This window comes from Capricornis sumatraensis, chromosome 3, assembly GCF_032405125.1.
Source record: "Capricornis sumatraensis isolate serow.1 chromosome 3, serow.2, whole genome shotgun sequence".
Taxonomy (NCBI): domain Eukaryota; kingdom Metazoa; phylum Chordata; class Mammalia; order Artiodactyla; family Bovidae; genus Capricornis; species Capricornis sumatraensis.
In genome coordinates this window covers 83,062,859-83,076,550 of record NC_091071.1, presented here as the reverse complement: position 1 = coordinate 83,076,550, position 13,692 = coordinate 83,062,859, and the positions used below count along the sequence as shown (strand labels likewise).

Here is a 13,692-nt window from a genome sequence, read left to right as displayed (position 1 = left end):
GAGGCTTCCATCAAGAAGTGACTACTGAAGTGGTCTCGAAAAGAAGTGAGAGACTCATCCTGAGATAAACCATACAAGAAAAGAATATGACAATTTATATGTATAACCGAGCCACTGTGTGTAAAGCAGAAATTAATATGACACTGTAAGTCAACTATACTTCAATAAAATGTTTTTAAAAAGAAGTGAGATAGTGAAAGATGTAGATACAGAGGAAAGAAGAAACTTTTCTAGACATTCTGAGGGAACTTTTCAGCACACTGAAGGAACTTGAAGTCAGAGGCACTTCTTAACCTGTGAAATAGTGTACCTGTCTTTTCTGCTACAGAGATGCTTTCCTAACATTATAGATCTATGCCTTATGAACACACTTGATGGAGAGTGAAATTTAGAACTTAGAAATATAAGGGGATTTTTAAAAAAAAGACAAAAAATAAAAATAAAAAAAAGATAAGACTTGAAGAATTAAATGACTTGTGAAAGAATGAAAAGGAAAACACTTAAAATGCTTTCCTTTAGATGAAGTACTTTATATAAAATTTGTAACACTTTGAGAAATTTTGATTTTTATAATATTTTCACAAATTGGGATTTTTCTCAATAGACCAGTTGGATAAATAACATTATACTCATTTTACAGATAATTGAGTTGCTGCTGGGAGGTGCCAAGGATCACACAGCTATTAAGTTGCTAACTCCAAATTTGATGCTAGCTGCCCTGATGCACCATACCTTGCATAAGAAAGTGCTGGGAACAGAGAAAAGTACCTAATTTGATCATCATCAACAGAAGCTGTTACTGATTAGTGAGAAGTAGCAGTGTGCCAGACACAGGTTTAAACACCTCATGTACAATCCTCCAACAACCAACCACATGAACGGGATGGATTACATCACTAACATTAAAGTCACTGACACTAAGGGCAGTAATGTTACTGACATTAAGGCCAGTAACGTTAAGGTCATTGACATCAACATCAGCAAGCCAGCCAGCAGTCTGGCTCTAGAACCCATTCTCTTCCCTACCAATTCATCCTGCCTTCAGACAAGCTGGCTTCTACTCAGAGAAAGACAATCCTGACATCTGTACCCATGGGACATCTGTAAAGTGAACTGAATAACACTTCTGCACCTTGAATCTTCATCTTTCTCCCTCTTCCTCTAAGGTGGTCCCCACAGCCAGCCTTAGTCTCTCACTCTTCAGTTCTCCAGCCTTTGTGTCCCCATAGCTGATGCTCTTGGAACTCTTAGCTGACCACAACATAAATCAAACTGTGCACTTAGATGTAGAAAAGATTTCTGCTACAACAAGGTCCTATTATATAGCTGTGCTGGTGCTTAGTCGTCCAGTTGTGTCTGAGTCTTTGTGACTCCATGGACTGTAGCCTACCAGGCTCCTTGATCCATGGGATTCGCCAGGCAAGAATACTGGAGTGGGTTGCCATTTCCTCCTTCGGGGGATCTTCCTGACTCTGGGATCTAACCAGCATCTACTGTCTCTTGCATTGCTGGCAGATTCTTTACCCACTGAGCCATCAGGGAATACACTATTATATAGCACATGGAACTATATTCAATATCCTGAGATTAAACCATAACAGAAAAAGAACACATAAAATAATGTGTGTGTGTGTGTGTGTGTGTGTATATATATATAAATAGATCACTTTGCTGTATAACATAAATTAATGCAACATTGTAAATCAACTATACTTCAATTTTTAAATGTTTCTGCTTAATCATTTTATACCACATGATATCCATCTTTAATGACTTTCTCAAAAATGAGTATCCCAAACTATAGAAGCATCACTCAAAAGAAATTAAATCACTGTGATACATTTGTGTAGCCTTTATTGATTCCTCTGGCCAAGGGAGAACAGCATCTGATTGATTGAGTGATTAATTAAATAAATAAGTAAATAAGATTCATTCTCTCACCTTCTCTAAGTCCCCAGGTTCTCAGAAAGGGATTTTTCCTGGCCCTTAATTATGCTTTAGACCTTCAAGAAAACTGACTTTCAAATAAGTAGGATTTTTAAACGCTGTTTACCACTCAAGTGTGAATTTGTAACTACATTTGCTTCAACATGCTAGAGCAATTTTATGGGGCGTTTGCAGTTTGAGTCAAAGCCCTCTACTGTTAGTGGAGACTGAACAGGTGCCCATAAGTTGGAAGTCTGGCCCAACCATTTGATGTGTTCATAACACAGAGAGAAAGTGATTAGGGCAAAAGCCTCTTTCAGAACAGCCAAAGTCATCTTCTCGGGCTCCTCAAGAACTAAAATAAAACCCAACTCTTAAGTGAGGTAAGCAGTACCCTTGTGAGCCTCTTGAGTGGCAGCTCTTGTGGGAACCAGACGCCAGGCAGCTCTGACCGTGGAGGAGTGAGGTCAGCATGCCGTGGAGCATAGGGTTTGAGAGTGTTAGGCTCCAGGGCAGCACTACTAGGAATTCACATGGCTCACCATCCTGAGCTGGGTGAGCCCACCTCTGTCACATAAAATCACCGTCTTGGGGGCTGGGAGAGAGGCTCAACAGGGAGGGGACATATGTATACTTATGGCTGATTGACACTGTTGTACAGGAGAGACCAGTACAACATCGTAAAGCAATTATTCTCCAATTAAAAATTTAAAAGAAAAAATTTTTAAAAGATTATATTAAATATAAAGAAAATCACCGCCTTGGTTTCCTCATTTCTAAGATATGAACAGCACCGTCCTATACTTAAAAGGGTTACTGTGAGAATAAAAGAATTAGTACAGGTAAAATGCTTTGTAAGATGCATACCACACAGTAAGTGTTCAAGTACAGTTGGTTACTCATAGTTCAAAATAGCTCCGGGTTCAATTACAACCCCAAATTTTGTAATTTAGTATCTTTTAGGTAGTTTCCTTCCAGTTGGTCTAGAAAAGTTCTGACAATAAATGGTGAATCAGTACCTTTTAAGAGTATGAGATACTTCTACAGATGGAGAGTGTAATGGCCGCACAATATGAATGTACTTACATCTCACTTACATGATTAAAATAGTCAACTTAATGGATACTGTACCATAATTTTTTTAGTGCTATAATCTCTTTTAAAAATTTATTTTCTTGAAGGATAGTTGAAGTACAATGTCGTGTTAATTTCTGCTGTATGGCACAGTGATTCAGTTGTACGTATATATACATTCTTTTTCATATTCTTCTCCATTACTGTTTATCACAGGATATTGAATATAGTTCCCTATGCTATAGAGTAGGACCTTGATGTTTACCCATTCTATATTTAAGTTTGCATCTGCTAGTCCCAAACTCCCAATACTTCCCTCCACCATCCTCCACTCCCCGCTGCCACAAGTCTGTTCTCTACATCTGTGAGTCTGTTTGTGTTTTAGAGATAAATTCATGTCATATTTTAGATTTAACATGTAAGTGATATCATGTGTACCGTAATTTTTAAAAAAAGAATGTAAGATGACAGGAATTCCCTGGTGATCCAGTGGTTTATTAGGACACAGTGTTTTCACTACCAGACAGGGTTCAATCCCTGGACAGTGAACTTCCCAGAGGCTGTGTAGCTTGGCCAAAAAATAAGTTTTGGACTGAAATTCTTACATTAACTCAATCTCCCTGGTTTTATTGATGAGGAAAAGGATACTCAGAAACATACAACTCTGGCCCAGAGTCACATGGTGGGCCTCTAATTATGTGAGTAGAAACCAGCTTCCCAAACTCCCAGACACTGTTCCAAACACCATAACACAGCCTCCCATCATTCACTTACCTGCTGACTTCTGCACCAAACAAAGCAGAAGAAAGAGTTGATTGCTTTAGGGAGATAAACAGTGAGGGCCCAGAACTGTGTGTGTATGTGTGTGTACAATTATGTATTTCTTGCGGGCTAGAGTTGGCAGTACTCAGGGGTGGGGGAAATCATGATCTCATATTCAAAACAATATGCTCTTTTGATAGAAAAGAAAATGATCACAGAAAACCTCCAAGCCTCTACATCCAAAAAGCTGCTAAAGAAGAAGTTAAACTGAAAAAGGTGGTACATTTTCTATGTGCCTTCTCAACTAAAGGGACTGACTACACAGTAAAATTAATCCATGTAGCTGTAATTATGATGAGGGTACCAGAACTCATTAATTCAGAATTTCCTAGGATCATTGGGTAACAAGTGGACGATGTTTTGCCTTCTGTGATCACACTGAGGGAACCTAACTTCTTTCCCATGAATTGTATTGCAAAGGTGGCTTTCAAATTCCCAGAATGATTAAATCCAATTTAATGAATATTTACTGAGCACCTACCACATGCAGGGAACTGTCCCTGGGACTGGGTGTTAAAACAAAAACCTTATCAGTTACAACCAGGAAAACAGGAGTATCTACCCTTCTACAGTCAAGGTGAGGATTAATGAGAAAATGGACATGACATGCAGCAGTGCTTACTGCACGGTAACTAATCGTTACTGTTGTAACACACACACAAACTACAGTATAAGGCAGTGTATGAAAAGGGTTATCTAGTGGAGGTACAAAGTACAGCAGGGCAGAAGAGTAGAGGTAAGCGCCCTTGGGAGAGTCCGGAAGGAACTGAGAAGTTTCGATGCAAGAAGGGGTGGCTGGAGCGGGGGTATGGGGATAGTGGGTGAGCAGCAGCCACATGACAGATGCATGGACGATACCGAGAAATAGCAAACACCGGAAGTGGCTGCGTGTGGGCACGTGTATAGAGGAAGCAGCAGGGACCCCTTGAGACCTCAGAACGGAGCACCTGGAATGCCGGGCTCAGACATCACAGATGTTGCAAGCAGTATGAGAGTCAAAGACATCTTGAGCAGAAGCGTCCCAGCTCCCCAGTGGAAGATAACTTAGTATCACAAGATGGACTGGAAAGGCAAGACCAACAGCAGCGGCACAAGCGAGGAGAACTAGGTGAGGCCTGGGGCCCAGCGGGGAGGGGAAGAGGAGAAAAGGACACCAGAAACAGACGGTCCTGAGACGAAACACACCATCAAACCGGTAAGAGTCAAGCATCGAACAACTTTCACACCATGATTTGCAGACAACTTGACTCAGTTCCAGAAAAACATCTATTTCTGCTTTATTGACTATGCCAAAGCCTTTGACTGTGTGGATCACAATCAACTGTGGAAAATTCTGAAAGAGATGGGAATACCAGACCACCTGACCTGACTCTTGAGAAATCTGTATGCAGGTCAGGAAGCAACAGTTAGAACTGGACATGGAACAACAGACCAGTTTCAAATAGGAAAAGGAGTACATCAAGGCTGTATATTGTCACCCTGCTTGTTTAACTTATATGCAGAGTACATCATGAGAAACACTGGACTGGAAGAAACACAAGCTGAAATCAAGATTTCCAGGAGAAATATCAATAACCTCAGATAGGCGGATTGACACCACCCTCATGGCAGAAAGTGAAGAGGAACTAAAAAGCCTCTTGATGAAAGTGAAAGAGGAAAGCGAAAAAGTTGGCTTAAAGTTCAACATTCAGAAAACGAAGATCATGGCATCCAGTCCCATCACTTCATGGGAAATAGATGGGGAAACAGTGGAAACAGTGTCAGACTTTATTTTTGGGGGCTCCAAAATCACTGCAGATGGTGACTACAGCCATGAAATTAAAAGACACTTACTCCTTGGAAGCAAAGTTATGACCAACCTAGATAGTATATTCAAAAGCAGAGACATTACTTTGCCGACTAAGGTCCGTCTAGTCAAGGCTATGGTTTTTCCTGTGGTCATGTATGGATGTGAGAGTTGGACTGTGAAGAAGGCTGAGCGCCGAAGAATTGATGCTTTTGAACTGTGGTGTTGGAGAAGACTCTTGAGAGTCCCTTGGACTGCAAAGAGATCCAACCAGTCCATTCTGAAGGAGATCAACCCTGGGATTTCTTTGGAAGGAATGATGCTAAAGCTGAAGCTCCAGTACTTTGGCCACCTCACGCGAAGAGTTGACTCATTGGAAAAGACTCTGATGCTGGGAGGGATTGGGGACAGGAGGAGAAGGGGACAACCGAGGATGAGATGGCTGGATGGCATCACGGACTCGATGAACGTGAGTCTGCGTGAACTCCGGGAGATGGTGATGGACAGGGAGGCCTGGCGTGCTGCGATTCATGGGGTTGCAAAGAATCGGACACACCTGAGCGACTGGACTGGACTGGAGTGACTCAGGCTTCATTATCACACTAGCAAACACTACACTGGCAGTGCTGGAACAGAAGTGCATTCTGGCAGCAGCCTTGCTATAAGCCACACCCAACCCAACAGCCATGAAGTAGCCCACACTATCCTATAATAAAGAGTCGGATTCTATGGATACTTTACATCCACTATTAAAGAAGCACTCCAGGCAGCACTCCTTGCACAGGTATTAGTATAAACACATTTAGAGAAACTCCTCAAAAAGAAGTCGACGGACTAAAGAAATATTCTAACCCTTTATACTTCCATAGCAGTATTTCAATCAGCTCTCCACATATTTCACAAATGTTTCCAAGCTTTAGTTTCCAAATTAAAATGTATGCTAAATCCCTCTCTAAATCTGGGCTTTAAAAAGCAATGCCTTGTTTGAAGGAATGTGCATTTAATTATGATGTCCCTGGGAGCTATGAATCTCTAGGAAATCGTCCAAAGATCTTTCTTAGCTTGATTCAAGTAATAAATATTCAAAAAGGGTGGGGTAAGCAGAACTACGGAGGAAGCCTTGAAGTGAACAATATGGGGCAAATTTTTGTTATTTAAATAACAACCTGCAGAGGAAGACTTAGCAATAACAATTTCCTTTTCATCATCCAGAGAATCTTCAAACTTAGCTTCTCTGCAGATTTAAACAAGAGATTGGTGTGAAAGGAAAATTCAACAGTGTATATAAATGCTGACGGTCCCTATGTCACCATTCAGGAGAGACTTGCACATTCACACACACCCAATCAGAGAGGGCAAAGGCAGGCAGTTATTTCTTTCTAGAAAAAAATTGATGAGGGAATTGTGTACTTACCTAAGATATTTTCATGCCTCAGCATCACAGTGTTGTACAATTCTGTTTCCCTAAACCACGACTTCTCATCCCGGGAGGAAAAGATCTTCACAGCGACGTTCTCCCCTTGCCAGCTGCCCCTCCACACCTCGCCATACCTGCCCTTCCCTGTGGAAAGCAGCGCAGAGGTGACACCGGGCAGGAGGACAGGACAGGTTACCATTTACACTGTGCCCGCCACGCTCAACCCCTCCCTTGCAAAAATGCCACTAGGGAATATATTGGGTTGGCCAGAAAGTTCATTTGGGTTTTTCTGTAAGATGTTATGACCAACCTGATAAATACCACTACCTCTTGCTTGTAAAGACATCCGAAAGCAAGGTGGAAACTGCCCCCCCCCAGCCTATTGTGATATCACATTAAACACTCTCAGAACCTGCATTTGTACAATGAGCTGCTAGCTACAGAGTTTACATTTACATCCCTCTCTTAAAAGGTATGAAATGCATATGGTTTGTAAAAGCACATGAAAGTTAGTAAGACTCAGGAAATGGTATACATTATTAGACTTCAGTGTTGATGAAAACCAAGAAACATGTATGTGGCTAAATTGAATAGCTTATGTGATTCCTCCCCTTCATAATGTATCAACACAGGCATTCTCTAAGAGTCCAAATTGGTGAATTTACATAGGCCTTTATATTTTTCACAAAGGAGACTATGAAGTTTGAGATGTGTGCTCTGAAGGATTAACACACGCACACACAAACAGAGCAATACTGGTGTAGGAAATAGACGGGCAGCCGCTGCCGTCCGTAAAGGGTTTCTTGGCAGAGGATATATTTCCAAAGAGGATCTGCAAAGTCTTAGTAATCCCAGAACAGTCCTGATTTCTGACACTGGTTATGGGTGCTCCCTTGTGAGACAGTCCCTGTGAGGCCACAAGTGGGTGACACCGAAAAGGCCATTTGGAGAAGACATTTTCAAAGCACGGTGACTAGCTGTGATCTGATCCATGGAGGACAGTCCCGGCACAGCTGGCAGCTTGTCAACAACATGCTCCTGCTTCCACTCGTCTCCTTAATTACAGGTAGATGATCAGGGAGGTTAGGTGGAGGCGGGAATTACCATGAGACAGTGGGGATCATCACGGGGTATAATCAAAGGTGAAGACGGGCGCGGAACCTAGAACACTACAGCAGGAGATCCGACCTGCAGAGCAATGGGGCCTTCCACCAAGGCCAAGTGGCTGATGGTAATCTTGGCTGGTAATGACCATACACAGGAACATATGCGTGTACAGGGAAACAGCTCTTTCCTGCAAAACCAAGCCACCGCAAACCCAAACATGGAGAAGGAAAGCATGTCTGTCCAGAAGATTATGTCCTGAAGCTCTGTGGGCCACTGTCAAGTCATAAAAATCGTATTGGGTGCAGGATTAACTTGAATAAAGTCATGGCAATTGTCCAGCATTTGTAGTTTAAGATGAAGACTAAGATCTATAGCATGGACTGCTACAAAATGGAACACTAATCTTCTCCTGCCTTTGGTTCCATTCTGTATCTTTATTAGCCCTTTGTCCTCATATTCTCATTAGGAAGGAGAGAAAAATACCCCAGAGCATTGTGGACATTACTATATGGTTGCCTCAAATCCTTTCTATAAAGGAAACAGAGACAGATGTCAGTTTAAGTAGACAGAACTGAAACAGAAACCTACTTCAGTGCTTTTCAAAGGCTTTTAAGTTGTCAAATGCTTTTTGCAAATGCAACCTTATGCATAAGTTCCTGAAAACGGAAGCCGAGCTGCCTCAAAGTCCTGGCCATGGAGACCCAAAAGAGGATACTTTAACACCTGAAACTTAGAGGTTCATTGATCACCACCTGTAACAACTGATCTAGTCCAATTAATTCCCTGTATTTTTGAACCAAAAATGGTAAGATACTATCCAAACAGTTCATGACATACATTTTTATCCAAGGCTGTACTACATGAACACTAGAAGCTACTGAAATGCATGGCTCTTTAGCATTAAGGCAGTTAAATGATGAATTTGAACTATTTTAAAAAATGCTGAAGAATATCGATACAACCACAAACAGCATGCATTTTTAAAGATGCAATATCATCTTGTCCTCTGGACTCTGGGGTCCACCTCTGAGGGCTGCTATTGCATGAATGGTGAGTACCATGCGACAGCAGGGTTGAGGGTAATGTCCCCCTTCTCTGCCTTCTGATCCCAATCCAGTCACCCTTGTTCATAATCAAATAGGATGTTAGCTGGTATAAGAAAACCACCTTGGTTGTAAGCAGTGAGCATGTTGGGAGCTTTTCCACTTTTGTTAGTATTTTCCCTACTCACAGTCGACCGTGGAGAAACATGAAGTGGGGGTTCAGAAACAATCACAGTGGCCACAGACCTACAGAACAGGCCACGGGCTCCTGCCAGCAGCCTGTGTTCCTGCAGGTGGCAGTCGCTGTTTTGACTACCTCTGCCCACCCACCTTCCCCTGCTGTATTTGGGGATGTCCTGGCTTCCGTGAAACCGGGAAGAAAAGTCAGAGGGTAGCAGCCAAGGGTGAAGCCACCGAGGATGGCCAGTCACCTCCCGAAAGCAAAAAATGAGATGGCAGGAGCTGCAAAGCCAGCTCACGCCTCTCAAACTGGGAGAACGAGGAGGAGAGTGTGAAGATGGTTCTAATCCGTTACTGCTACTGTGGCCATCCCTGCACGCCATCTAAAGGAGAAATTAATGAAAACTGTCATGTGACTTGCAAATATCCAAAAAATCAGGACTTAAAAAAAAAAGCATGCTGCACCATCTTCTAAGAGGACAATTCAGCAATATATAAGACAAGGCATAAAAAGTTAAAAATCTGACCCAGGAGCCCCAATTCCTGGAAGTTTATTCTGCTCACTCAAAAGAAGCAATATGTGCCATTTTTTTTCAAGTACTGTTAAAGTTATTACTCAATAGACAATTACTCAATCACTCAGATACCTGTGATGTGTACAAATACATGAAAATGTGTATGAGCTTAAAACTAAAAACAGGGACACATTACATACACACTATGATTACATCTCTACACAAATATATTCTGATACAGGAAAAAAATGTAAGAGGCCACAGAGAAATGCACATAGCTCCTTTAAATTAAGGAGTTATAAGGGTAGCGTTGGCAAATTTATTTCATTTTTTTTTTAAGGGGGAAGAATGAGAAAGTAAAGACTTGCAATAATCAAGATTATTGTCTAAAAACCAACTTACCTCAGATTCACCAATGCCAGTCTTTGGTCAGGAACAGCCATATTAGTTCATTTTCAAGTAGTCCCAATATCGTGAAGGGTTTACTTAAAACTGAAAGCCTTTGACTAGGTATTGTCTATACTAACTAGTGGCAGACTCCTTTGAAAAGAACTTTACCAAGTTCAAGCGCTCCAACACAAGTCACAGAGTAGAAGCATAGCTACTCCACAGGGCTATCTCACACCTCCTTACATTTAACAAGCAAGAGACAAGAAGCAGCAGATTTTCCAAGGTCCATGTACTTCTAGAACCACAGCGAACCCTGCACAGAACCCACAAAGAAAGGGAAAAGAGAATTACCAACACACTCCAGCAGTGTGATCTGACGGGCCACTGTTCTCTGTACCAGAAAAGGAAGACCAGAGCCGCTTCCCGATGTACACGAATGATCCAATAAATCCTGTAGTTCAAAACAAGGAGAAAGAGAAAGGATTCAGGAACTGCTTCTGGGTCAGAGCGTGCATCTGGGTGTAACTTGCATGAAGGTTGCAATCCTGGAAACGTGACCCATGCGTGTGCATGGAAAGCACCAGTGGATGAAGGACTGATCTTATTCTTTAGGAAAACCTGAAGCTAGTCCCTTCCCTAATATGGGATTGGTTTCCCTGAGGGATCTTCCTGAGCAGTCCTTTCTTATACCCAGAGTTTTAGAACAGAATAGCTGAAAAAAGAAAATGAGTGGACCAAGTCAAAGATGTAAATTAAAAAGCCCAAAATACAGGGTTGAGCCCAAAGGAAAGCAGTAGACAGAAAGTGGAGCAAAAATAAAAGGTTTTCAAGTCCAAAGGCTGAGCACAGTTGACCCTATTCTGCCCTGCCCATGGTATCTATCAAGGGATGTACATTAATTGACATGCCAGCTAAGGAACTCTAATAAGCAACAAACAAATTAGGAATGAGGAACAAACAACTCTAAGGCAGTGGCCGTGTGCATCCTCAAAGTGGTACACTCAAGCAGAGAGAGTGTCCAGGATGCAGGTTACCTTTAAGGTAGGCAAGGAACAAGAATCACGAAATTAATACCTTTATGTCATTTCCTTTTTAAAAAAATTGTTGTCTACTTGTAAAAATTTTTTTAACTGATGAAAGATTCTTTAAATTCTATAGTGCTTTACAATTTTCAAAAGTTTCTCACACATGATTTCATATACCATGTGTCATTCTTGATGTCAATTACCCACAAAGCAGAGAGAAAAAGAAATATAACTTCCATTAAAACATAAAACCATACCCCAAATCTACTTCTGGGCTTCCCTTGTGGCTCATCTGGTAAAGAATCTGCCCATAATGTGGGAGACCCTGGGTTCAATCCCTAGGTTGGGAAGATCCCCTGGCGAAGGGAAAGGCTACCAGTCCAGTATTCTGGCCTGGAGAATTCCATGGGCTGTATAGTCCATGGAGTCACAAAGAGTCAGACACGACTGAGCGACTTTCACTTCACTTCACTTCAAATCTACTTTTAAAAATGAACACACTGCAAGAAAGATTCCCAATTAGTTCATTCATAAGTTTTCCATTCTTACTCTCAGTGCAAGCCAAGAAGCAGATGCCTTTTTGAATCAGGAATGGATTTTCTATAATAAACAATACTGCGCCTATGGTGATTGTGGTAATGTTACAGCAATGTTGAGCTAACACTCCCCAAAGCTCCTCCTTTCCCAAACATTGTAGCTGGCCTGCTGAAGGAATACATTTCTTTGTTCAGATTTCATCGTGTTTTACTTAATCTGAGCACCACTCTGAAATACTGTTGATCAGCAAAATTAACAAAATCTGAACATCCAAAGAAAGAAATTTAGAATTCTTAAAAGCCACAAAATAGATAATCAGCAAGAAACTGAACGTAGATGAAGTAGTTTCACATCTCCCTATCTCTTTTGCTGTTCACTTTTCTCTTTATTCATCCATTTTTTTGAGAGAATAGTTTTGAAAATTAAACTGTGTTTTTTTTTAAATAATGTGCAGTCCTGGTTCTAAACCTAGTTCATAGACTTCAGGAGAAGGGGGAAAAAGAAATATCAACCAAAGACTAACAAACATTACTTCGACTCTTGGATGCCAAGGCTTCTTTTCCAGTGCAGGGGAGCTGTTTAGTAAGGTACACATTGCTGAGTCATGTAAATGAGACTATCACTTAAATAAGCAAGTCTGTAAACCAATAATCATGACTTGCTTCAAATAGTGTTGTTTACTAAGTCATATCGTGATATACTGTCCTTTAACATGTGAAGAAAGCTGAGCACCGAAGAATTGATGCTTTTGAACTGTGGTGTTGGAGAAGACTCTTGAGAGTCCCATGGACTGCAAGGATATCCAACCAGTGCATTCTGAAGGAGATCAGCCCTGACTGTTCTTTAGAAGGAATGATACTAAAGCTGAAATTCCAGTACTTTGGCCACCTCATGCGAAAGAGTTGACTCACTGGAAAAGACTCTGATGCTGGGAGGGATTGGGGGCAGGAGGAAAAAGGGACAACAGAGGATGAGATGGCTGGATGGCATCACTGACTCGATGGACGCTCTGGGAGTTGGCGATGGACAGGGAGGCCTGGAGTGCAGCAATTCATGGGGTCACAAAGAGTCAGACACGACTAAGGAATTGAACTGAGCTGAACATGGCTGAGTGGAGAAGACTATCTTAGCATATGCTATCATTCTACTTTCAGAATTATAGAAGCCATTTGGATAGTAATTTAGTCTAGAGGTTCCCAGCAGTGCCCAATGCGATTAGTTACATTAGCAATTCTAAGAAACAAAATTCTGACTACTCGATCTCATACTTTTGCTAAAGTTTTGTCAGGATTCAACCTTGTATCTTCCTGGCTACTAACTCAAAGAACTCATTTTGTCTGCCTTAAAATGGGAAATAAACTTCTAAGTACACTTCTAAAGAAAAACTGGTTTTCTACTTTGTGAATGAAATGTCCTTATCCCCTCTCTTCCCAGTTTGATGTAGCATAATTTAAATAGGTAGGGGAAAGAAAGCTAAACAAGGTTTCTTCCCCCTTGTTTTCATACAAAACTTGACTGTGGTCCAGCGATGGAGAGGGCAGTAGGATAGGCTAGTTCCCAGCGTGTATCAGCCACCATCAAATGTCTGCACAGCTGGCTAAGGGCAGTCATCCAGGTGTAGCACCTGAGCTCCCAAGACTGGTAAGAGCAAGTCTTCTTCAGCCAAAACGCTTAAGTGCAGAACTCCCAGTCACTTTTAGCTTTGTTATCTAGCAGAACAAGACTTATAAGACAGTTTTAGGCAATGCACAGTAATGGCATTAAATACCACCAAATCACATTAAAAGCTGCCACTCTGACCACCTTTCAATTCATCAGTCAATGACAAGGAGAGCATCGATTTGGTATCAGCATGACTTTTAACATCTAA

At 41.5% G+C, this 13,692-nt stretch overlaps 1 protein-coding gene across 3 annotated transcripts in view; it reads right to left on the bottom strand.

Annotated features, from left to right (window-relative positions):
- The window catches only part of ACVR1 (activin A receptor type 1), a 125,768-nt gene that overhangs the window by 17,477 nt on the left and 94,599 nt on the right, over positions 1 to 13,692 (bottom strand). For all 3 annotated transcript variants that reach the window (XM_068968570.1, XM_068968569.1, XM_068968571.1), the window contains exons 5-6: positions 10,612 to 10,711; positions 7,023 to 7,169 (exon numbers count right to left, since the gene is read on the bottom strand). In XM_068968570.1, the coding sequence (XP_068824671.1) occupies positions 7,023 to 7,169; positions 10,612 to 10,711 (247 nt within the window). The remainder of the gene's footprint in view (positions 1 to 7,022; positions 7,170 to 10,611; positions 10,712 to 13,692) is intronic.